This window comes from Heterocephalus glaber, unplaced genomic scaffold (genome assembly GCF_053883595.1).
Source record: "Heterocephalus glaber isolate CG9 unplaced genomic scaffold, H.glaber_assembly_v1.0 deba00000594, whole genome shotgun sequence".
Classification (NCBI taxonomy): Eukaryota; Metazoa; Chordata; class Mammalia; order Rodentia; family Bathyergidae; genus Heterocephalus; species Heterocephalus glaber.
In genome coordinates this window covers 31,748,773-31,774,871 of record NW_028258151.1, presented here as the reverse complement: position 1 = coordinate 31,774,871, position 26,099 = coordinate 31,748,773, and the positions used below count along the sequence as shown (strand labels likewise).

The 26,099-nt window shown below is 47.5% G+C and overlaps 1 protein-coding gene across 2 annotated transcripts in view; it reads right to left on the bottom strand.

Moving 5' to 3' along the window:
• Ext2 (exostosin glycosyltransferase 2) overlaps positions 1 to 26,099 on the bottom strand; it is a 134,629-nt gene that overhangs the window by 108,024 nt on the left and 506 nt on the right. Inside the window, exons 1-7 of one of the 2 annotated variants that reach the window (XM_087205638.1) lie at positions 25,752 to 25,837; positions 19,922 to 20,478; positions 19,039 to 19,128; positions 14,761 to 14,877; positions 6,569 to 6,764; positions 4,782 to 4,921; positions 1,718 to 1,811 (exon numbers count right to left, since the gene is read on the bottom strand). In XM_087205638.1, the coding sequence (XP_087061764.1) occupies positions 1,718 to 1,811; positions 4,782 to 4,921; positions 6,569 to 6,764; positions 14,761 to 14,877; positions 19,039 to 19,128; positions 19,922 to 20,454 (1,170 nt within the window). In that variant the 5' untranslated portion in view covers positions 20,455 to 20,478; positions 25,752 to 25,837. Of the gene's footprint in view, positions 1 to 1,717; positions 1,812 to 4,781; positions 4,922 to 6,568; positions 6,765 to 14,760; positions 14,878 to 19,038; positions 19,129 to 19,921; positions 20,479 to 25,751; positions 25,838 to 26,099 lie in introns of those variants that run through there. The other variant, XM_004851993.4, reaches the window with a different exon arrangement.

Sequence of the window (26,099 nt, the reverse complement as noted above, 5' to 3'; positions counted from 1 at the left end):
TCCCAGGTTTAGAGTGAAAATCTAGAAATCTCTAGTCTGATGTTCTGACTCACTGAAACTCATTAAATGAGGCCAAGCAGTTAAGTAACAACTGGGAAAGATGGAAAGCCAGCAGGGAGGCTAAAATCGACCTGCACCTGTTGCTGGTCAGGATGCCAAGAGGTTTGCAGACAAGAGTCTGAGGCCCAGAGAAGCCAGATCCCTGCCCACGGGCACAGCTCAGCCCCAGGACTGGCAGCCAACCAGGCAACCTAAGAAGCTTATCACTGCCTCATGAGATGTTTAGTGTTGCTACAGTCTGGATCCTGGTGTCCCCCAAAGTCTCCTGTGTTAGAGGGTTGGTTGGTCCCCAGCGTAGGATCCTGGGAGAGCAGGAACCCGCTGGGAGGTCTTTAGGCATTGAGGTGGACCTGCAGGGGATCTGGCCCCTTCCCCTTTCTTCCACTTCCCCTCCACGATGTGTCACCAGCCCATCGGGCCCTGAGGGCAGTGCGTTCACCTGCGCAAGGGCTGGAACCTCCAAGGTTGTGTGGCAAAAGCAGCCTTTTGTCTTCATAAGCTTTTGTCATCATCGCAGGTTAGTGACAGAGAGCTGACGCACAGAGGGTGGACTGAACATGGCTGCTTTCACTCTCTCGATCCAAGGGACCTTTCACAAGGCAAGGCTTCCAGAGCCCTGGATAAAGAGAACGGGAGACAGGGCGGCAACAAAGCTGGCAAGGAGCGGAAGTGGTACCCGAGGCCGAGGCCCAGGTCGGCTCCACCGTGTCTCCCTGAGGAAAGCCAAGCTGGGGCTCAGGTGGGCAAAGAGCAGCAGCAAAGACTGACGATGTGGTGGACGGTGCAGCAGGAATCCCAGGTGCTCTCCTCACCCCACGGCCTGGGCACTGTCAGCCCCTGTCCAAAGCCTGCGGCCTACCCTCGGGCCCGGGTCAAATCCAGGCCCCCGCCCTGGGGTGCAGAGCCAAGCTGACAACAGGGGTGCGGGTGCGTGCACCAGGCCCTCCCAGCCTCTTCCCCCCTCATCTCCTCTGGAGGCAGCTCTGATAAAGGTCAAAATGTGTGGGCCAGGGATTTAGCTCAGTGGTTCCACCGCCTGCCCTGCAAGCGAAAGGACCCAAGTTCGACCCCCTGTACAAAAAAAAACAAAACCAGAAAGAATACTTCCTACCAAGTTAGGGATAGTCTTTTAAATTTTCAACTTGCTTGATGTTGATACCCAGTTAAATTTCTCCCAGGAGAAAGAAAGGAAATGGGACTAAAGAAGACACTCAGTGGGCCCTTCAGGCACCCAGAGAGCTGGTGGGAAGGGGCATCGGAAGGGGAGGGAGACAGGGAAATGGCACTCTTGCGGGGACAGGAGAGACCCCTCACTTCCCTGCATACACAGTAATGCTTTCATGGTCTCAGCTGGAAGTGGCCCGGCTCCCTGCTGACTCGGGCACCAGCACTGTCACCCATGGTGCCCGTGGCTTTCTGAAAGGCTTCAGCTTGCCATCCTGAAGACCCTGCCACCGAACACCCAGAAAGCACAGCAGCTTCCTCCGTGGGGTCTGGCCACCTCAGCTAGCTACGATTTCAGGGCTTGCTGGATGCACCCACAGCCTGCACTCCCGTGGTTTAAGTCTGCAGCGTGGACACGATGAGCAGACAGACCCGCCTCGTCCTCAGCAATGGAGACCATGCTTCTGTGTCCGTGCTCGGCCTGGCCTCTCACCTGCCTCTGCATCTCTTCCATCTGTCTTCTCGGGATGCTCTGCAGGACACCATACATGTCAGCTATCTTCTCTTCCGGCACCACCACAGACGCCCTGGAGATGACAGCAGGACAGCCGGTGTGCATCCAACCCTCAGAAGCAGCTCCGGGCCCTCTCTTGTTTCCTTCTCATGAGCAGAAACAACACCCAGAGCTGCTTCAGCCTCATGTCTCCCGGAACATGTTCTCCCCACCTCCCCTTCTCATGCTGGCCTCCTCTATGGCATCATCTCAGCTGCCTTGATTCCTCACCTCCCACTCACCCTATTTATCTTTCATTGGCCTCCATGTCTGATCCTCTTGGTCACTCAGCACACCACACTCTGCCCTGCCACAGGGCCTTTGTATGTGAAATGCCGCCTCCTTACATACTCTTCTTCCCTTTTCTCTGATCTTGCTGTATTAACAATGACTTGCCAACTGTAGTTCTGTTCATAAAGCCTTTCATTCAGTCAACATTTATGTACAGGGGCCCTATTATATGCCAGGCCAGCAGAGAGCAAATCAGACAGGGAAGGTGAGGGCCAAGGAGGCCATGAGAATGCCTGAGGGCCAGGGAGTGAAAGGGCCTGAGGACCGGGCAGGCTGGGTTTGTGGCAGAGAACAGCAGGAGCCTGGCAGAGAGAGGGGAGCGTGAGTCACCTTGGAGTATAGGTGGCTGCTGTGTAAGAACAAAGCATGGGAAAGCAAGCCCAGGAGCGGGGCGCCTAGCTGGGAAGCCTACCAGAGGAGGAAGAGGAGGAAGAGGAGGGAGGACCCACCCAGGACCCTTCTCTCAGGGCCTCAAGAAGTCTGGGATGATCCTTGGATAGAGGAACTGACTAAAATCTAAGGCCATTCCTCCAGCAACCCCTGCCAGTACCCAGCGCACCACGGGCCCTTGGCAAACACTGGTGAACTAAGTCAATGATTTCTACTACGTGGAGGGGAAAACTGAGGCTCAAAAAGGGTCAATCGGCCATGATCACAGATCCAGACAGCACAGAGCTGGTTCCTATGCTGAGGCTGCTGGCTTCAAACCCAGAGGCCTCCTGCTACTCACCCATGATCTAAGCTACCCAAGCAGATCTGGATTCTCACAGAGACACCCTTTTACCCCCAGCTCACGGTCACCACCCAGGTGAAGCCCTCCCCGAGCCCTCTCTCTCCTCCTGGCAGCCTAAACAGCAGGGAGGTCTCCTCACTGCATTTGGTAACTGCTCATGTACTTGTCTATCTTCCACCACTAAACCCTGAGCACCCTGGAAGAAAGGCCTGATTGTTATTGTCTTCTCATACCTGATGGCGCCTGGCAAATAACAGGTGCTCAATGGATATTTTCATAGGCGAGTGAATGCTGGATGCCGCTCTTCACTTCTCTAAGATCTAAGAAACAACTTTACACTCTCCTCTCTCAACCAGACTCAGGCTCCTTCCTCTTTTCAGGCTTCCAGAGCCCCTGTGCTAATATCTGCTATGGCATTTCCACAGCCTGTTGTTCAAGTTGAGCACCCCAATCCAAAACATCCAAATCTGAAATGCTCCAAAATCTGAAATATTTTTACTGCCAATACGATTCCACAAGTAGAAAATTCCATATGATGAAATTCTGCTTTTTGCACAAAATTAAAAACATGTCTAGAACTTCAGGCTATGTGTATGGTGTTCATGTGACATGAATGACGTTCATGTTTAGACTTGGGTCTCTTCCCCCAAGTATCTCATTATGTGATGTAAATATTCCAAAGTCAAAAAACAAAACAAAACCCTGAAACCCAAAACACTTCCGGTTCCCAGCATTTCAGATAAGGGAGACTCACCGTTAATCGCGAGTTTGTCTTTCCTCCCACAATCCTAGCCTCCTCGGAAAGGAAACTCAGTGCTATTCATAATCGCCTTTCCAATAAGTATGACATGAATGAAAAAAATGAATGAATTAGTCTCATTTAAATTGTTCAGATAACTGTGGCAATTGGACTTGGATAAAATACCAGAAGAGTTGGGAGAGAAGAAAGCAGTTAAGGCTCTGAGGCAAAGAGCAAGCCTGAGTGGTGTACAGCAAAGGAACCAATTTTCAACAATCTTCCACCTGCAAAGTGTTGTGCACAATGAACAGGAGAATGGAGGGCTGTTCTGTGAACATAACCAGGCAGAGGCCACTTCTGTCTGGCTGTCCCTGGATATGTCTCCAAGCTTTCGCCAGCCACGCACTGTGCACCTTCAACAGACTGCAGCAGCGGTAAACCATCACTGCAACTCAGACAACCTGGAAGCCTCAAAACGCAGACTCCTGGATAAGGCCAGAGCTTTGTAAAAAGCTGTCCAGGTGAGTCTACTCTGCAGTCAAAGTTGAAAGCCATTCCTGTAGGCTAGAGGGTGGAAAAGGGTTTTGTGGAAAGAGCCAGATAGTGAATATTTTAGGCATTAGAAGCTACAGTCTTGGTAAGATTACTCGATGCTGTCCAAGCTGCATAATGATAGCCACGCAATACATAAATGAAGGAGTGTGGCTGTGTTCCAGTAAAACTTTACTTACAAAAGCAGCTAGCTTGCAGATTTGGCCCAGTTTGTGAACTGCTGTAAGCCAATGGGCTAAGTTTCCTGATGGGAGTGGAGCAAAGCAGTCTCCATAGTACAGGTTGGGTATCCTTTATTTGAAATGCTAGCCTCAAAGTGTTTCAGGTTTTTGCAGATTGCAGAATATTTGCACATATAATGAGATATCACAGGGATAGGCGCCAAGACCAAACACAAAACTCATTTATGTTTCATACACACCTTAGAGTCATCGCCACAAGGTAACGCCAGCATTTTGACAGTGACCTATCACCAAAGGTCAGGTGTGGAATTTTCCACTTGTGGCACCGTGAAAGCACTCAGAAAGTTTCTGATTTTGCAGCATTGCTGATTCTGGATTTTCAAATTAGGGCTGCTCAGCCTGCAGTTCTCAAAGTGGTGTATGCTTTCCAGTGCCTGAGGGGCTTTTTATTTCTACTGCTGGCAGAACTACAGTACTAGCTAAAGTTTGCCAGGCACTAATACTCACCTCTTCCAGTCAAGGACTTCAGAGAAAGGCAGGATGTAGGAGTCTGCGATGACAACTGGGACACAGCCAGCCCGCAACACGTCACTCAGTGCGGCCTGGCCCAGCCGAGCACCTCGAAGGACCACGCAGAAAGTCGCCTCCTGCGGGAACACAAACAGAGGTTGAGGGTTACAACCCAGCATGGCCAATCCACTCACAGGCATCCCTGCAGGCCATGAAGTCCCCCAGTTTTCAAGCCACACAACGCTGAGGTATCGTGACCCAAAACTGCCAAAAGGCAACAGTTCCTGCCTATAAGATGTGAAGAGTGTAGCTGGTCTCGTCGCAATGGTTTGCATCTCCATACCCCAGGGTAACTTCAGGGCCACCAGGGCTGGTCTCTGCACATGCTCACAGGATAGGCTTTCTCTGACGGGGAGCTCCGGCACTGGGCATGTCCCAGGCAAACTCTCCAGAGGGCCCAGTCTTACCTCAGCCCCTCGTAAGGGAATCGCTTTGGGAATATGGGGCTCTTCACAGGACCCACTAAAGGAGGCACCAAGCCTCTGGTCACCCTTCTACTCCCACAGTGTGTCTAGCATCATCTGCCCATGGAAGATGGCCGTTGAAGGAATGCGACACCCTTGAAAAGACATTCAGACAGAGGTGGTCTCTCTAGAAACAATGAATCTAATGAAAGCAAAATCTCAAAAAATGTCTTCCCTACTCGCTCCCTAAACCCTGTCAATGGGAACACTGGGGAAAATAAGAGATGTGCACAGAAAACAGTGAGGGATGACCCTGATTCTCCAACGCTCAGTTTCTCCTAGTATTTGCCTTTTCAAAGGGAGAAAATAAATCATGGTCTAATTTTTAAAGTTATAGAAATAGAAAGTTCAGAAAAACTATCATGAAAATTAATATCATACTGCCCTCCAGGGATACAGGGGAGAAGCAGCTCGGAGGAAGAACACCCACTGGGCCGCCCGGGGTGCAGGTGGCAACTCGGCCTGACCCACAGGGTTGGTGGCCAGATGTGGACACATGTGCTGATAACCACTCTTCCTGTCTAGACAAAGGTTACTATAAATACTCCTGCTCACACCAGCACCATTATCAGCCAGACATTCCAGAGGGAGATGCAGCACTTCTTCAGAGAAGGTATTTTAATAATCTCAGTATGGGCCAGGTCCTTGATATTTCTCCCTGAACTAACCTGGTCTTGATTTGGAAGATTTCAGGGAACAGAGCTCACATTCTCCTTGCCTAGCCCACACATCCTTGGACTGTTCAATAGCCGCCTGCAGAACATCCCCAAAGCAACTGCTTTGCCTTTGGTTATGGAGCCACTTCTACGAGGGCGGTTTAAGTAAAGGACATCTATGCTATATAGATGCTATGGGTAGCAAACCACCAAAAGCTCAGAGAATAAAAACAATGGCAAAGCCCACTCACTTCCGAGTAATTGCCTCCTTGAAGAAAGATATTTCCCGGGACTGGCCCAAGAGCACAGGACTCAAAGCAAAATACAAGAATAGTGTGCTCTGCCTCTATGGCTTGCTGTAAACCTACCTGATTTGCATTTCTGGGGTATAATGAGTATGTGAAAAGAGTATCAGCTTGCATAGACCCAGCTGCTTCCCACGAACACTGTATGATAGGCACCCAAGCGCCTGAAGGGGACGTGCCCAGCATGGAGAAAGACTGACATTTCCTTCTCTCCCAAGTGATGCTGCACAGAAGCAACTCCTAGCATTGGGGTCAATGTCACCCTGCGCAGCCCGAGTGGGGTCTTGAAGGACACTCACCTGCAGCACCTGGGGGTAATCAAAGACCTGGTGCTTGTGGCAGCGCTTGCGGACAGAAAGGACGCCCTCGGAGAGGTTGGTGCACTTATCCAGGACCAGCACAGCCTCCCCATGTTTGGCCTGCAGGGCTTCGAGCTCCTCTCTGTACTCAGGATGGATGGCCATCTGCGAGGACAGGAGGAAGTATCGCCGGGGACTGCGGAGGAGGAGAAAGGTCACTGACAACCGCAGCCCGTCAGAAATCAAGGTTAGACAGACACTGAAACTGAGCTTCTGGACACAAGTGTTTGCTCACCACCCTGACATCACCTATATTTTTTTTTAATTATACACTGGAGAATTGTTGAATACTTAAAATGTTAAGTACTATAAGATTCATTTATACTCTGAAATGTTATCATAAAGTTTTATTTCGGAAAAGTCTTTAAGGTTGTGAAGAAATGCTTAGAATATACCAAGTCTAGAGAGCGTCCTATGTGTGTTCAGAGAGAAACTGGACAGTCAACTCGTTGTTGCACAAGCCACCAGAATGTTATCCTTAGCTCAGTCTGAGACTCAGATCTGAACAGAAAGTGAAAGCCAGCTGCAACTCTCCATCAGGGAGACGGGGAGTTCCAGCAGATGCAGCACTGCTGAGTGGGACATGGGCCCACGGTCAAGGCCACAGGGACGGCAGAGAAGCTGAAAACCAGAAGTAGAAAAAACCCCCTTCAGCAAAGCATGGAACCAGTCTCAATGGCAAGGATGTGTAAGAGAAAACAGAGGAGGAAGGATTTCTAAGGGTCTGGTGCCATGCAGGACTCCACATGAGACAAACATGTGAACACAAAAGTCAGATGTGTCTCAGTCAGTCACAGGACTGAGGTTGGTGGTGTTGGGAGCCAGTCTACATAATTTTGGGGAAAAAAATCATTTCACAATTAAATTATGATTAGGGCTGTCTGGGGCCTCAATGGTCCCCTGATTCTGTGATGCTCAAGGGCAAGATTACATCAGCTGAAGACATCTTGGTTCTTTGAGAACCAAGTAGTAATACAAAAAGAGAAAGATTTCACCTGGGGAGAGACAAATTCTTTATTGGCTTAACTCATTCCACCTACTGTTTTAAGAACAGTTTTTACTCATCTTACCATCCTAATCAACATAAAACTCCTCATCAATCTAAGATCCTCATCATCATAGGATTACTGAAAGATCTGATACTTCCTCCGATTATAAAATCCTCATCAGTTTAGGATTATTGCCCCCTCTGAGTCATCTGATAGTCTCTATGAATCCAATAAATAATGGTAAGCTCAGAATGCCTTTTGTCTTTGCTGTCTAGAGCAGCACTGATCAGACCCAAGACCCAGCCTTTTCTCTAAGTCTCGTTTCTTCTCTTTATTCTCTAATTAGCCTTGTGCTGTTGTGGCTCACAGGAGACCAGGACCCACTGAAGGGGTTCTGGTAACGTCCCCTTTTCTATATGGTGGGATTTCTGGAGCCCAGGAATTTGAGGCCAGCCTGGGAAACATAATGAGACACCCCCCCTCAAAAAAGAAAGTCAACACTAAGTAAGGCTGAAATCAAGAGGATAATTTTGGAAAGACAAGATGGTAAGTAGTTCCCTCCTAGAAGGCTAGACTTCCACAAGGCAGAGAGAGAGGGTATAGGCCACAAAGGGGTATAGGCTAAGGGACCATTAAGGGTTCACTACCAATGACATGACTCATGTAAAGCACATTCCAGGAAGAAAGGAGACACCCATCAGGCTTAGAAACAGTATTTGCTTAAATCAGCTCAAACTGGTACTGGCCAGGAAAATACTAGGGCTAACAAGAGACTGTAATAAGACAGGACCAAAACCTCTATCCTTTGGTGAACTCTGGTCCCCTCTGTTTTGTTTTTGTTGTATTTCAGCTTTGAGAAGACTAATTGCTATTTCTCCTTAGATCCTCATTCTTATTTGGATAGTCTAGCTAGAAGAACCATACTCACACACCCATGGCCAAAGGACAGCCGCTCTCTAACTGAGCAAGTCATCTTCTCTCCCAAAGTAAGAAGCTTTGGGGCCAAAGCACACCAGCCACAGTGCAGTGCTCAGAAGCCACACGTGGCCAATGGCTGCCAGGCAGCACAAACCCAGGGCACCTCTCCCATCTCCCCACAGGGAGTCCTACTCGACAGTGCTGCCCTCACTGGGTTGAGACTCAGTGGCCGGGTTGAGGCGGAGGAGACAAGGAGGCTACGGAACAGGAATCCACCAAGGAGAGAGCTTGGTCAGCTGGCTGAGTCCCTCCTTAGTTACCATTCACTGAACACTACATTGATACTAATGGCCACAAGTCTTCCTTCTGGGCAATGACACAGATTCTTGGCTTCTTCTCCCAGCCCTGAGCTTCTGGAATCACTCTATAAAGGGAGGAGTGGTGACAGCAAGGTTACGCACTGGGCACCACTCCGGGCCGGTCCCACAGTGGACACCATCTCCTCCCCAGTAGGTGTCCATTTACTCAAGAGGAAGATTCAGTCAAACCCACAGCCGAGCAGGAAAACCACCTTACCAATGAAGGCTATTGCAGAATGAAATGGCCCGCTGTGTGGTAGGGTTTTCGCTACCCAGCAGGAGACCAGGTGAAGTTAGGAGGGTGTGTGGGCAGCCACAGGAGGATGAGGGTGACAGTCGCATCTCCCCAGGCCTAGAACCCAGGAGTGTGAAGAGGGGAGCACAGCATGGGGCCACCAGAGACGATGGGAGCCAGACAAGGGAGCTCCCAGCATGCAAAAGGAGAAAAGCAGGATGCCCTTCGGTGTTGGCCAGAACTGGAGATACTAAGAAGGCATCGTTTCCAATATGTGCACACACAGACAGGAAGATCTACCTACACAGGATGAAAAATCAAAAGACATTCACGTGCGGTGCTCAAAGGAACCTCAGCAAAGAAAGACTCCAGGTTTGAGGTCATGGAGAAGAAATGAAGTTCTAGTTCAGACTCTCAGGTACAAGACTCACCGGATCCCTGCTCTACCAGCATTCCAGGTCAGCAGAAACAGGAGCCAGGAGCAGCAATCTAAGTGTAGTCCCCAGCCCACGTGCTGGCCCTCCCTGCCCTGACCCCCGTCCCTGGCAGAATATGCTCATTTTAGCTTTAAGCAAACACAGTTTTAAGGTAGATTTGTTTTTCTTTTGAAGACTAAAATTACTAGTTGCAACTTTCATGTTTCCTCCCAGGAGCCTGGTACCCAAAAGTAAAATCACACTGAGAACTGAAGAGTCTCCCTCAATAGTTAACCCTGTAAACTCCCAATTTAGTTCCTTTTGGAAGGAAAATGACAAGAATTCCAGCTTGGGCCAACACAGCTGTGAGAAGAAGCTATCAATAGTAACAATCCTCAGCTTCCCGTTGAAAAACTACTGAGAGATTTAAAATAAAAACAGAGCTCTCACTACTCTGGGCGGCCCTCAGGAGATGTGGGAATTCCCTTAAAGAGTGACTCTCACAAAGAGCAAGGAACCAACGTGAAGCCAGGAGGTCGCTCACCCGACCCTCTCCCAGGAGGAGCCATCTCTACCTTTCTGGGCTTGCTATAGTGGTTGTTTGGGGGTGCAGGGGAGGAATGTTCTTTATAAAAGTAACAGCGCCAATGCAGGGCCTGGCTCCAAACAGGCAGGAATGTGGGACCCAGATGTGTGGCCACCAGAGGGAAGGTCCCGCTCTATCGGCCCTCGCCTTTCCCAGGCTACTCTTGAAGATACACTGGTTTCTCACCAGAACTTGAGAAACGAACTGAAACCGCGAGCGATCTGGTTAAAGATCTCATATTCAGTGTAGTTACACATAAATTAGAGAGATCCAATTCCTAGAGACCAACCACCCATGCAATAATTTAAATCTCCCAAACCGATTATTTGAAGGTGATCTTTAATTGTTGGGAGTGGTTTGTTCTTCTGAACTGAAGTAACGAACTTCCAGAACAACTTCAAAAAGGAAAACAAAGAAGGGTAAGGCAATATTTTGTTTTATCGTACAACTGATTTAAGTAAATGCTCACAGAAGTGGCAAGAAAAGGAATATACTTTTCTATTTATTCACACTCGGGCTACATAAATATGCCCAGTTAAGATTTCCGGCACATGACAGAAATCTGTAGCCCAGAAAGTACTAGCTGGCTCACACAAACCATCCTTTCTCATTCCTGGGAATCTAGCCTCAGACCACGGCGCTGAACTATATCCATCCATCTACAGATTCTCCACAAGAGTTATTTTTGGAAAAAAAAATTATTTTTAAATTCTTTTGATGATAATAAAACATTTAATATAGGTGAAGTTTTTCTCATATTTAATGATGAATACTAGTTTTTAGAAAAAAATTGTTTGCCATGGTTTAAATGTGTCCACCCAAACTCATGGTGAAATTTAATCTCCATCATGAGACATTAAGAGGGTGGACACTTAATTCCACTATGGTATTTGGAGATGGGAATCTGGCAGATTAATTACAGTTAAATAAAGCCCTAAGGAAGGGGGTCCTAATCCGGTAGGGCTGTGGCTTTACTAGAAGCTGAGGCACCTGAGCTAGGTCATTCTCTCTGGCCATGTGATACTCTCAGCACCCCGGGGCTCTGCAGACTCCCAACCAGGCAGCAGGACCCCTCCAGATGCGACCACCCCATCTCTGGCTTCCCAGTATTTGGTACTCAAGCCCAAAAAACCCTTACTCTTTATAAATTAATCTGTACTACTCAGTAACATCAACAGAACCAACGAGCAAGTTCGCAGTTAGCGGCTAATGAGGGAAGGGGAAGACTTACACTGTAAATCCCAGAAAGCGAGTACAGCGAAAGACAAATGGTAGACTAGCTGACGGGTAGACAGTGTGTTCACGGTAAAAGTTTTTTAAGCATGAAGATAAATGATGTCACAGTAAGCTACATAAAGGGAAGCTTCCTAGGGGTTTAAACAGATAACATGGTAGAGAAGGGTATACTATCACTCATCATGCAATCACATAGGCCTCCCAAACCCAATGGACCTGAATATTAGTTCCACATTCACCTTAACAGCTGTAATTCCATTTCAAAGAAACACCTTCACCTATCACCTCAAACTGTGTTAATCTCAATGTTACTAGTTTTGTAGATGTGCCAGTATTTACTTTGTAAGTCTGTCTTAGTTTGTAGTTGAATAAACAAAAGGGAGTTTAGATTTTTTGTTTCCATTTATTCAAGTTACACTATTGCAAAAATAATCAAAATGCAAGGGACCTTGAATACCCCGTAAAACCTTGCAAAAGTCACAATGTTAGGGGACTCACATTTACCTATTTCAGTATTTACTGCAAAGCTACAGTAATCAAGCCAGTGTGGGTACTGGTACAGACCAAGATTAGGACTGAGAATTAGAAATAAACCCACATATGTATACCCACTTGACCTTCAACCAGCATACCAAGACTACAGAATACTCCTTTCAACAAGTGGGCTGAGAAAGTGGATATTCACAAACAGAAGAATGAAGTTGGACCTCACACCTCATAGAAAAATTAACAAAGGGCTACAGATGTATCTCCGTGGTACAGAACTTGCCTACCACAGATAAGATCCTGGGCTCTATCCCCCCCCAAAACCCTCAAAATGAATGAATCACAAACCTAAGCCCAAAAGCAAAAACTATAAAACTCTTAGAAGAAAACGTAAGTGTAGATCTTCCTGACTTTGGCTTAGGCAATAGTTTCCTAAATATTAAAAGTACACCAAAAATATAAGTTATCAAAGGAAAAGTAGGTAAGTCGGATTTCTTCCAAAGCAGGAAATTTTCTGTCTCAAAGGACACCTTAATGAGAAAGTGAGAAACAACCCACAGAGTGGGAGAAAATATTTGCAAATCCAATAGGGTCTAGCATCTGGAATACATAAGAAATCCTACAGTTCTACAATAAGAAGATGACTCAATTTGAAAATAGGCAAATGATCTAAATAGACATTTCTTTGCAGTGGGTGTATAAATGGCCAACAAGCACAGGAAAAGATACTCAACATCATTAGTTATTAGGGAAATGCAAACTGGAACCACAGTGAGATTCTCCTTCACATCCACGAGGATGGCAAGGCTCATAACCTCAGATAATGACTAGCATTGGCGAAGATGTGGAGAAACTGGAAACCTTATATATATTGTTCGTAGGAAGGTACAATGATGCAGCCACATTGGAAAGTGGTTGGCATCTCATCAGAAAGTAAAACACAAAGCTAACATACGGGCCAGTAATTCTGCCTCTCGTAGCTAAAGATCCAAGAAAACTGAAAACTAGATTTACACAAAAACTTGTACACAAATGTTTATAGCAGCATTATTCAAAATAGCTAAAACTTTAATAAATTCCAATAAACTGATTCCAATAAACTGATGAATGGATTCCAATAAACTGATGAATGGATGAACAAAATGGAAGTGCTGATTCTGTACTACAACATGGATAAACCTTGAAAACATTATGCTAAATGAAACAAGACAGAAAAGGTATTGCATGATTGCATTGATATGAAATGTCCAGAACAGGCAGAAAATAGATCAATGATTGTTGCTGGTGGCAGAGATAAGAAGTAACTGCTAGAGAGTACTGACTTTTATCTTGTAGAGCAATGGCAATGCTCTAGAATTAGAAAGTAGTATTGACAATAGTTGCACAACTTTTTGAGTACACAAGAAGCCATGAGTTGTACTCTTTAAAAGACTGCATTCATGGTATTTGAATTAATCTCAATTTTAAGATAATAAATTAAGTCCATTCTGGGAGTTTATTAAGGGAAAAGAATCCAGGAAGATGACCTAAGCCACAAGTTCATGAACCATTCGGGCTTCCTTTGCACTTGCTGAGGGTGGAGGGCAAAATGTCTCATGCTGACCTGGACTTTGCACATTGTCTGAAATAACTAATGGCTGCTGGGAGCTTCAGACTTTGGCCCAGCCCACATGGTGGAACACACATGTCAGAGAGGGATGTCTTCTTCCGGAAGGGTTCTCTTATGTCTCAGCATCCACAAAAGTCTCTGAGGGCAAGTCTGGGATGCTCAGAGAATGATTCTAATGGCTTCCAAGCAAACTGTTTCCCAATTCTACCACCAAACAGTGTGACCGGGTTTCAATCTCAGCTGGTGTGACATTTTTAGTGTTGTGATTTCAGTCGCCTTCATATCAGAGGACTTCTCTTATAAGTAAAGGGATGCTTTATTATCGCTAGGCTTGTTTAAAGCCCACTGAGTTCTCACCATGAAATAGCACAATTTTAAACAGACTACAGGAAAAAGCTAAACAAAAGGCCCACCATATCCAGGCTCTCAACCCTTTTCACTTATTCCACATATTAAAGTATGAGCCAAGTATGTGCCAGACACAATATAGCAGTTAAAAAGCAGACCTGAAAAATAAAATAAAATAAAATAAAACAAAACAAAACACAGAGCTGGCCTCTGCTTCACCGTACGGACCAAAGCCAAAGTCCAAAGACGGCAGGCCAGGGCAGAATGAGTGTCGCCCGAGAGAAGGGGAGGCCCTGTGGGAGAGACCAGTGCACCCCAACCTGTCCAAGTCAGTAGGTCAAGCTGGAACCTAAAGTAAAAGCAAGACATTAGACTGATGAAGAGGAGGAAAAGGATTTCCATGCAAGGATGCTTCCAGGCTAGAAAATCAGAGAGAGTGAAGCCTCTTCTATGGGTAGAAAGGAAAAATGTTCTGAGGAAAGGCCGGAGATGGAGCGGGGGAGTGGCCAGATGGCAGAGAGCTGGACTGACATGTCAGGGAGGTGGGACTGATCCATCGGACAGCGTGAGGCCAGGCCAGGCTGGGGATGGCCAGACCAGAGGTGGTGACACCAAATGGGACTCGGTTCAGGGGTCCAAAGGGATACAACAGCGACCTGGTATAAGGCAGAGGCTGGGAGAGGGGGCAGACAAATCTAAGGAGTAATTCTGATGCAGAGTGAACAGGACTTCTGATTTTGCTGTAGGGAGTGAAAGAGGATGGAATTAAGGATGCCACAGTCCTGGGAGTTTAGTGACACAGAGAAAGCTGCAGGGGGGACAGGTCTGGGGTGGGACAGACGGGACACTCGCAGACATGGCCTGAAATCCAGGTCATGGTGGCTGAGATGCATACCACACTAAGCACCCCCACATCCCGAGCAGCTTCGGCAGCGCTGAAGGTACCTTACCCCGGTCCCTTCTCCGGAAGAGCCACCTCAGCGGACAGCGGGCTGTAGACAGGAATGCTGACATCGTAGCCTTGCCGGTAAGTCCACGTAGAAAAGCCACCACCAGCCAAGAGCGCCCTGAAAGCAAGGGATTTCATCAAATGGTGAGAAAGACATAAGGTCTCCCTTCTGACTGGCTCTGTGGAAAGGGACCGGAATGACGAGTCTTAATAGCAACCTCAGCGGTACCGAGTCGCTATTGTCTAAGATTACTGGGCACTGGACACTCACAACAACTCTCACAACGACGCATCTCCCAGACATGAGTGGCACCAGATTCCCGAATCACCAGCTCTCCCCCAGGGTCCTAAAGTCTCCCCTGCTTTCCTCTATTATAGCCAGGGGACACTAGGCACAGGCCCTCTGCTACCTCATTCCGATTCCAGCCACCTCTCCAAAAAGCCTTGCTCCAGGCCCTGCCCAACCAGTTCTTCCTCTGTCGCCCCAGAGCTGCTCATTCCTATTAACTCAATTCCCTGTTCAGGAAGCAAAATCCAGAACTGGACCTTGTGTGCTTCTCTTGCAGTGAGCTTGCACTTGCTTTCATTCTCCTTCCTCAGAAACAGTGACCACATTGTTTTAATTGGATCCAGCAAGCAGCACAACGACACTTCATCAGAGGGAGGAAGCAGGTGAACATCACACCAGCTCTTGCTGTCATCCTGTCCTGGAGGCCCCAGACGCATCAAAATCACTTTCTGGGGCACAGTTCTACCAGTTGCACGCCCCGCAGTCTAAGCCACAATGTCTCCACTGAGAGACCACATTTTTTGCAATACTGATTGCTACCAATCCTCTCCTGACGCTGATGACAAACTGTTCCTGTCTAACAGGACCAGTTTTGGTTCAGAGATGTCCAAAGCACCCCTGGAAAGCCCACTCTGTTTAAGCTCCATGAGACCCAGGACGGGCGAGTGCAGCAACACACAGGCTACAAGCTCTTGGCTGCCAGGCTGCCCTCGGCACCAACGTGCAGTCTGACTTCTCCCATTAGCAGGGACTTGGACGGGTTCCAGGTCCTGATGGCAAGCAGACTCCTCGAGGGTCAGAGCAGCCCCAGGCAGGCCTGGGAGGCCCAGGCCTCGGGTGACCAGGCTTCTCCACCCCGCTCTTCAGGGGAGCCAGGAGTGAGCGTGGAGGAAAAAGAAGCAGTGTGCTTCACACCAGCTCCGCAGTTCCTTTCTTCTTCTGTCCCCGAGGGACACGGGAATCTCTGTGACCTCACTGCAGTGAGCCTTCAACTTGGAGCTGTAGTCCCTTGGGCAGAGCTTTCCCCTGGAGGAAAGAGCGCTAAGCAGCCTCCGCTTTACAGAACACGTGTTTCGTGTTGACTGTTAATTTCTGAGCAGTGCATTCTGTTTTCCCATTCTGGATCCTGAAATCAGAGATCTGTTCCAAGGATGCGAGAGACCAAACAGAGAACTCGTGGCAGGAAAAATGTTGGTGTGATGATCAGACTCACGGGAGGCGGCGCGCTGGGTCAGCGGAAGACTTCTCCAGCACCCGGAGCATCTTCCAGAGCCTCCTGACTCTGGGACATCCCTGCTGTCGCTGAGCCTTCTTCCCACAGCCTCTACCTCCCGTCCTCCCAGGGCCAGTCTCCCACAGATTTCTCAGTTCTCCTGCTACCTGGCCACTCACTCTCTGTGCCTGAGTACAGAGAGCCTGCGAGTTTACTCTCTGTCTTCCTCTAAGCTATGGACCATGACTTGTCCTGCAAATATAAAGCTTCAGGTTCTGCAACCAACAAAACAAAACAAAAGCTGACCAATCCTGAGAGTTGTCCTCGTTTCCTGAGTCAAACAAACTGGAGAGAAAAAATACAGTGCTGGACAGACAGGTAAGCCTGACAATGACTAGACAGTCTGTGGACTCTTGGTGACATTCATGCTTATAGGTTTGATGATGTTATAGCTACGCTTTCACTGTTGTTATTTGTGGTACTAGAGGTTGAATCTGGGGCCTTGGCCCTGAGCTACATCTTGGCTCTTTTTAGTCTTTTTATTGTGAGACAGGGTCTTGCTAAGTCCCTAAGTTGCCCAGCGTGGGCTCAAACTTGCAATTCTCCTGCCCCAGCCTCCCAGAGCACTGGGATTACAGGCATGCACTGTCCCACCCAGTTTATAGTTTTTAAAAGCCCCTATCATACACAGATTCACATGAAAATATGTACAGATATGGTGATGAAACATCTGGGATTTCTAGATAATGTAGAGGGAGGTGTGGGTCACTGTACCACTGTCTTCTCCTATATAGGTCTGAAATTTTCCATAATAAGTTCAAATGAGTAAATGTCTACCCACATAAAAGTGCAAGTTTGTAAGAGACTTGTGCAAAGAAAGGAAAATAAGAATCAAGGTAGTAACAATATTACAGAAAACATCTGAGAAAACTAACAGCAGGTAAGCATCAAAGGGGTATAATATGCTTCCACTTAAGTTAAAATAAAATGGGAATGTGTATTGTGTTTGTGTCTAAATCAAGGGAAAGAAGACTAGAAAAATACAAATATCCTAATAGTGAGGATCATTTCTCAATCAGGAGTGCAACAGAGCAGGAACGAAAGCTGATTTAACATTTACTCTTTATACACTTGCACACTGCTCAACGCTTGTGCAGAAAGCATATGTGTATCACACATATGATTTTTAAAAGCTAAGAGAGAAATGAAAGCAGATTTAAGGAGCGTAAGTGATGTATTCTTCCCAGTCCAGGGCCTTGCTTCCCCTGAGCAAATAACTTCTACCTCATCACACCATGACTTTAGACTTCGGGAGATGTCAGGCGGTCTAATCCAGGCCATGACTTCTAATTTCTGAACAACCAGACACGCAGCCCCTGAAACCCTTCCGCCCTTGTGGTTCTTGCCTACTCTGAATCCAGGAGCAAAGACAAAAGCTCAGAAAGCTTAATGAACTATCTATTACCCCCTACCCAACCGAAGGCCACTGGGTTTCAGAGGGCGATGTTCCTCGTGTGGAGATCTACAGGAGGCTGCACCCACTCAATACCTGCCACAGGTAATTCCTTTTTAAGAGAGGAATGGCCTGGGCCATTAACACCTCACCAGCAAGAACTCCAACTTCCTCCTGTCCACCTGAGGCCCTGCTGCTGAGAAGGGAAACCCACTGAACATGTGTATTTGATAAAAACGCAATCCTCCCCAGCAAGTGCATACACCAAAATACAGGTTTGCCAAAAGTGAAGTCCCAAGCAGCAGGAAGTCCTTCTGCAACAAAACCGAGGTCAGGAGGTGGAGACATGGCATTCCGAACATCTCCTTTCCTCCCTTCTCTGTCCCTTCCCTGGAACAACCGCTCTGTAAAGCAGAAGCCCATTCAGGAAGCAACCAGCCTTGGTCCTGCTGAGAGCTCACCAGGGATCAGAGGAGCCAGGTTTCTACAGCATTTGCAGGGCCACACTGCCCCCTGCCGTCCAGAGCAGTTTCTACACCAAAGTCCAGGGAGGACTTGGGATGTTTGTCTCTCCTACTGATGATTTTATTTCCAGTTAGAAACTCAAGACAGACTTGAAATAATCATTTACAGCCAAGAAGGTTCAGGTTTAATCTTCTGGGAGAGAGCAGTACTCAGTGCCGATTTCTGTGACAATGCTGAGAACACAGCTTGCCTCAGGCTGTCACTTTTGTCAGTGACAATGATTTCAAGAGTTCCATGTCAGCTCTAACAAGACCGGAGATACATGAGTCCAGAGGTAAGCACCGTAACAGTCCTATGCCTTGAGTACTGCCCAGCACCCTAACCCAGGGTGCTCAAGGCCTCGAGACATGGCATCCACAGCACCTCTTTGCCCAGCTTTCCCAGAGCTCTGGCCGAGGGCATCGGCCAAGGGAAGACCATGCAGTCACGGCCACCCTGGAAAGGACACAGATGCCCTCGCTGCCCAGTGTCACAGGCCACCCTCACAAATATCAGCTCCCAGATCCAGAGGCCGGCACAGGCTGAGGTTGAGCTGGCCTTGGAGCTGGGGTGCGACCCCCAGGCCGCGCACGCCGTGCTGGGACACCACTCTGGCTGGCTCCACAGCAGGGCCGAGCAGGTCTCCACTTCTGTGTCTCAGGAGAGGAAACTCAGAGGGCAGTTTTCTAATGCACTGAACAGTTCAGATGATCGAGTATGTCCCAGTAGGAGCAGGAACATGATTTCACAGGAACAAAAAGATCTTGGATTTGTTTAATCCTCAGAAACCCATCCCAGGGACAGCCCCAAATACACCTACCTGTCTCGGGGGACATCCAGGGCCGTGTTGTAATCTGGGGGACCTCCAGGCAACATGTTGAATAACAGGTGATTTGTACCTCGATCCCACCTATGAGGAATGAAACGGAGAATTCACGAGTTGACCATGAAGAAACAAGAGTCGGCTATTAGGTAACAAGTGCAAATGTCTCCAACCCCGAATAAATAGGGCCACTTTTCAGCGGTGCTGGGTAAATTCCTGCAGTTCCTATCAGTACATCAGGCACTGGTCTGGCTCCTTGTTAAGAAAAAAACAGACAGGCTTGTCCACTACAGAACCATTTCTAATAATGAAAATCTGAAGCCTACAATGTTCACTGTTTGGTTAAAGAAACCAAAAGCAAATAAAATACAGAAAGTTGATGGTATATATTGTAGAATGTTCACAAAATGGAATATTATACAGCCTTTAAATTACACGGTAAAAGAATGTGAAAATTTGAAAATGGTATTCATGATCTATTAAAGGAAACAAAGCAGCCAAAGACTATGTAGAGTGTGGTACCATTCTGGAGGAGAAAAGGTCTATTTTTTATACCAAAAAATGACCAAAAAGTAACATCAAAATATTAACAATGGTTATCTCTTGGAGGCAGGATTATGGCATGAGTTCTACATTCTTCTTTCGGCTTATGTGAATTTTCAGACATTTGTTTGCAGTACTGCAGACTGAACCAGGCCTTTGCACAGAGCTCCATCCCCAGCCCTTTTAATTTTGAGACAGGGTCTCGCTAGATTGCTAAATTACCCAGGCTGGTCTACAACTTGCCAACCTCCTGCTTCGCACTGCTTCCTCGGAAGCCGGCTGGGGGAGGGGCCGCCGCCCTGTCCCGCCCCGTCCCGCCCCGTCCCGCCCCGGGTACCTGGAGAGCTGGGCCAGGGCCTGCGCTGTCTCACGGATGTGCAGCGCGTGCTGGCTCAGCAGGTCGATGGACGGCACGAAGAGGCAGGCGCGGCTGATGTCTTCGGTGTAGTAGTCGCTGTCGGCGATGGCCGAGAGCAGCTCATTGTACTCCCGCGAGATGCTGCCGCTGACCGGCATGCCCAGCTCGTCCACGTACTTCTTCAGGGAGTAGATGTACACCTTGATCTTGTTCTTGGGGTTGAAGCCACAGCGGTAGACGTCGAAGCACGTGTGCATCCTGCAGCTGAGGTCGCCGCGCTCGGGCACCGGGCTGTCGCTGGGCAGCCTGACCACAGGCACCGCCGCGCTGCGCTTCTCCACCGCCCAGTCGCCCGAGGCCTCGATGGAGTGCGGCCAGAACTGGAACACGCCCGTGGCCAGCAGCCCCAGCAGCACCACGGAGAAGAGCGCCACGTAGTAGATGCGGTGCTTGGTCTTCATCCTCGGGATGAGGGCAGGACCCCGGCTGCTGTGTTTGACAGAGGCGCACATGCTGACCCGGCCTCTCCTCGACTCCTGGCCCCGGAAAGAGGAGAAAAGCGGGGATCAGGGCCAGGCACGGCCTCACTGAAGAGGTCCTCTTGACTTTATCAGGGATTTTTCACCCTGCTTACCAATAAATACACACAGATACATCTAGTTGTATGTATGACTGTTTGGCCTATGATGTAACTGAATACCTAGTGCTACATACACACATCTAATGGAAATCTCAAAACGTGATAAAAAAATTATAACCACAGCTATAAATACATATTCCCGTCAGGCATAAGCTGCTAAAGGTGGGGCACTGGGGACGATGTGCAGACCACAGACGACAATGAAAAGCAGAACAGCTAAAGACAGCTATTTCACTCTGAAACGCTTCCCTAACCTGAAATGATACCTGGACAGCTGATGCTTAATTATCCTCCAATCTGCTTCCATTCACTTCTTCACCCAAACACTAAGGGCTGCGAGGGGAGCAGAGATGAAAGCGAAGTTACTTTGGAATGAGGGAGAGGAGGCAGACAGCACTGAGCCAAAAGGGAGAATCTGAAAACACCACTAGGAAAGTGTCAACAAAGGGCAAAACGGGCTAGCAGAGAAGAAAAGTCCAATCTTTAATCTCTAAATAAAGCCTATGTCACTGTCTTATGATGAAAGTGAGAGTGGGCTTATTTAGATGCAAGGAAGGAATAAGGAAGCATGAGGGGGAGCAGAGAGGAGGGGGAGGGAGGAGGGACGCGGGGTGGAGCCCTTGCCAAAGAGAGGCCAACAATTCTTCCCCTCTGCGAACAGGAGCCACACTCGTCTAGCAAGAGGCTCCCTGTGTTGCTTCGCCCCATCTAGGCTCACTTGTGATGCACTCTGCCCGAGAGAATGTGGCAGAAGTAACAGCCCGGGGACTGCAGCCTTCCGAGAACCCAGCTCCCGCTCTGTCCTCCTGGGCCCTTACAGCTGCAGTGCTGTAGCAAGCAGAGCTCTAGGGCGGGGGGGCCCTCGGGGCTGGCACCCCAGGGAGACCCCTCTGGAAAGCACCCAGAGCGGAGGGGAGCCGTCCCCAGCTGGCCCTGCACAGATTGCTGGCTCTTGAGCAAAGAGTCGATCATTGTGATCACTGCTGTTGTCGTTTTAAGTCACTGAGTTTTGCAGTGGTTTGTCACACAACTAAATGAAACGACCAAAAAGCATCACGGACTGAGATATAATAAAGGGAAATGTTTGGTCCTGAGCTGAAAATACAGAGTTCCCCTATGCACTGTGATTTAAGATCCTTACCAAACCAACTGTCCCACATGTGCGCATCTGCTGTGCAGGGAGGGCAGGGCCTGAGTGTGACTCCGCTGTCACGGACTTAGCATGAGACTGCAGCACGCTACTGCAGGGACCCCATGGCCAAGCCCCACCCTATGACACAGTCTCCTAGCACTCCCTGATAACAGCCCTGGCTGATAAGCCCCTTGGGCAAATGGAGTGCCCCCACCCCTGCCCATGAAGGAGAACTGCTTCTGGCCAGCTAGCTGGGGATGGCCCAGCCTTGGAGATTTAAATCACTGTGGGCTTTTGGGTCAGATGTGCCTGACGGTCACGAATGGTTTCAACTTGCATTTCTCTGAGACCATGAATTGGAGTACATCACGGAATGAGCCTGTCACAGACTACTGGTCTCTGGGGTATACACAGCTGCTCAGCACTGCTGACTGAATGTAACAGAATCACGGGCCAGGAGAACCATTTCACTTCCGCAGGACGCTCCCAAACCATCCCGGCCCACCACCTCCAAGCCACCCAATGGACATGGCTCCCCTGCCACTCTGCCCCTCCTGAGCTCCTGGGAGGAGGGATTGGGGCAGAAGCACACAGGACGCTGAACTCTTCTGGTCCCCCAGCAAACCCCGCCAGCAAGAGCTCCGGGTCAACTTCCTGACCCTGGACAGGTCGGCAGCAGGCACAGCGGAGTCTGAGAAAGCAGATTTCTCAGCCTGAAGCTTGTTTTTAGTAGGTTTAAAATAGGGTCACAGAATCTGTCCTTCAGCAAGCTCCTCGGTGTTTATTTTGTGCAATCAGGCTTGAAAGCTTTGCGGATAAACTTCTGTACCTTTTAACAGTCATTTCAGGTTTGTTTTCTTTTAGAAAATAACATTTTATATTGTGACCTAATATAGACAGATATATAAAATTTCATAAAAATGATAAGTAACCTAGCTGGGCGTGGTGGTGCATGCCTGTAATCCCAGCACTCAGGAGGCTGAGGCAGGAGGATCCCCATGAGTTTGAGGCCACCCTGGGCTACATAATGAGTTTAGGGCCAGCCTGAACTACACAGTGAGACCCTGTCTTGGAAAACTAAATAAATAAATAATGATGTGTAACCTTATAATATATAATATGCGTAACTTGCTATGAATCCTCTTTCCGTTCTACTAGTGTTTTGTTTTTTTTTTTTGGTACTGGGGATTGAACTCGGGTCCTTTTGTTTGTGCAGCAGGCGGTGAAACCACTGAGCTAAATCCCCAGCCCCTACTAGTGTTTTTTAAAGAATTCTAGCCATAACCTATTAGGTCAGTGATCTCACCCAGTAATGGGCCACCCACAGTTTGGAAAATGTTGTTTTCACATATAACAAAACTGGGGTTACAGGAACAAAGAAAGTATCTACATATGAGCTTCACTGGTTTTCACAAGTTGCAGATGAACTATAAAAAGATAGAGCACAAGAAAATAAATCCAAAGATAATAGGATGTAAACCCAAAGATAATAGGATGTACATAAGTTATTTTCAAAACACAATGAGAAACAAAGATAAAAATAGGTTTTTAAAAAATCACTAAAACCTAATGCGACATAATTCTGGTAAGACTGCTCAAGATAAAGAGAAAAAATGAACAATAATTGAAATAAAAAGAGGAATGTAACTAGAAATGCTGCACATACTAAAAAGATAAAATGCTATCAAAGAAACTGTGCTGATACATTTGAAAACTTGGATGAAATGGAAAGAAATTTTTAAATACACATCTCAAGAGTCTCAAGCAGAAATGGCTAACTGGATAGTTCTTTGGGGGGGGGGGTACTTGGGATCGAACTTGGGACCTTGGGCTTGTGAGGCAGGCGCCGGAACCACTGAGCTAAATCCCCAGCCCCCGACAGCTTTTTAACTAAATCAAAAGTTTATAGAAAAAATTCCAAGCCCAAAAGATTTTCTAAACTCTATGAAATATTCAAAAAACAGTAACTCTAATTTTACACAAAATACTCCAAAATTCAAAAAAAAAGAGGGAATGTTTCCTCTTTTTGCAGAGGCTGACATGGCCTTAACATCAAAACTTTATGTTAGCGGGGGCTGGGGACTGACCACATGTACACCTCCTATCTGGAGAAATGTGACCTCACTCTCTCTGCCCCCAAATTCCTCAAGGCAGCAACCCCTCCTGTACATCCCCTTTAAATCCTTTGTTCTCTCCTCTCTGGCTGCTGAATCCTTTCTCGGAATCAGCCCACTGGCCCCTGAGTGAAATAAACAGCCTCACTCCTCATACAAAGCCTGCCCCAGTGACATCTGCGTCTCTAACACAGCTCCATTTCTGAGCACTGTTCTCAGGGTCTGCTTTCTAGGCCACTGCCAGAACCAACTGTCTGAGTTTATGCTCTGACAACTAAGAAAAAGCATCTGGAATGCAGGTAATCAGGAGGGAGAGGAGTCAGGGATGAACAGAAGTCGTCAGGGTGCTTTCCTAAGCTGCTCACCCTTGAAGCTGGGCAGAGCTCAGCCCTCTGAGCACCCCACCACCACCATGATCCATGCAGGACACACCTCAGAAGGACAGGGAGCCCAGCTAGTCCGTGGGAATCTCTCCTCTCTCCTGAGACAAGCACAAAAGTCCGTACCAAACTCTGAGGAATAAAACTATTCCTATCCAAAAAGGCCAAGGCAAGCACTTGAGAAAGAATAAACATCCACAATAAAAGAAACAAGGCAGGAGGCTGGGGGGTAGCTCAGTGGTACAGCGCTTGCCTTGCATGCACAAGGCCCTGGATTCGATCCCCAGCACATAAATAAATAAAAATGGGGGGGGGTGAGAAGTGAAAGGTGAAAAAGCCCTTTCTAAGGGGGCTTCTGAGCTTCAGACCTTCTCAGTGAGCAGCGACCTCACCCCGTGTACATCTGATTATACCACTTGCCATGTTCTGTGAACTAGTTAAGTATTGGCACATCTGTCTTCTCTACTGGTTGTGATTTTCTTGTAGACAGTCGTGCCAAGAATAGAATATATTTAACATCAATATTAATGTTTGTTGAATGTCTCTTTTCTCCCCTGTTCCACTGGTGCACATGGTATCCAGCATCCATCCACAAGTTGTAAGTTATTATATGGTGAGGACTTAGGACTACTGTCCTTCCGGAAGTGGAAAGTGCTTCCAAAGAGGAGAGCCCAAGCCCAGAGCAGTGTTGACAAGCTGAGGCACAGAAAGATAAGCATCTCCAAAACCATGGCCCAGGGAAACAAGTCAGAACTTCCCATCCAAAGAGGACACACCCTACAGCAGGAAGCTGGAAGGCCCAGAAGAGGCAGAAAGGAAACTCCTGCTCCTGAATGCTTCTTCCGTGTAACACTGTAATCTGGATCAGAACAAGAATTTCAAAACAAAGTCCTGCAAACTTAGCTCCCTGAAACACATCAAACTTGTCCCTGCAAAACACCAGAACAATAAAATTTAAAAAAAGAAAACCCTGGAATCATCTGGCTGGCCACTGAGTCACTGGAAAAAGTCTTTCAACATCAATCTAGTGTCAAGATGAGATGCATTTTCTGTTCCTGGAATTTATTCCTAAAATCTGCCTGAATAGCATTTCTTCTGTATTTCAGGTTATCTCCCAGTCCATTTCTTATCTTTTCAACTTTGTTAGAGAAGCCCTCAGATCTCAACTCCCAGGGCCACTGCTGCCCTGGCCTCCAACCCAACCGTGCCCCACAAGGAAAGAATCAAACATGAGAAAAAGTAGGAAAATCCACAATTCATCACCTTACCTGATACAATTCTTTGTACTTAAAGTACTATTGTGGCTACCTCTAAAAGTGGTTTCCAATTTTTAAAAAGTCTTTTAACTGTGGGAATTACACTGTAATTAATACAATGGTTATCATTCAATAATTAAACTTTATTGAGCACTTACTACGTGCCAGGGTCTGTTTTAAGCACATTATCAGTATTTAATGTATTTAATTTTCATAACAGTGCTGTGTGACATACTATTATTGCCCTCATTTTACAGATGATGAAAGTTCAACAGAAAGGCAAGTACCTGGTCCAATATTACACAACTAGAAAACGCCAAAGCAAGGTTTCAGAGCTGGGCAGTCCGGCCTCAGAGCCGACTGTCTGTCCATTTATACCTGTACATAAAACCAGGAGGATTAAGTCACAGAAAGTCAGGGAGTATGAAAACGGAATCATCTATTTTTATTACTGTGAAGAGACTGAGCTCTCAAATGTACAAATCAAGTCTGGGTAAAGTACTTGGGGGCACTGAACTCGTTTACAAGATTTGGGTTTTTCTGAGATAGGGTCTCACTATGTAGCCCAGGCTGGCCAAAATCTCACTGCAACCCTCCTGCCTCAGCCTCCCAAGTGCTGGGATTACAGGCGTGCA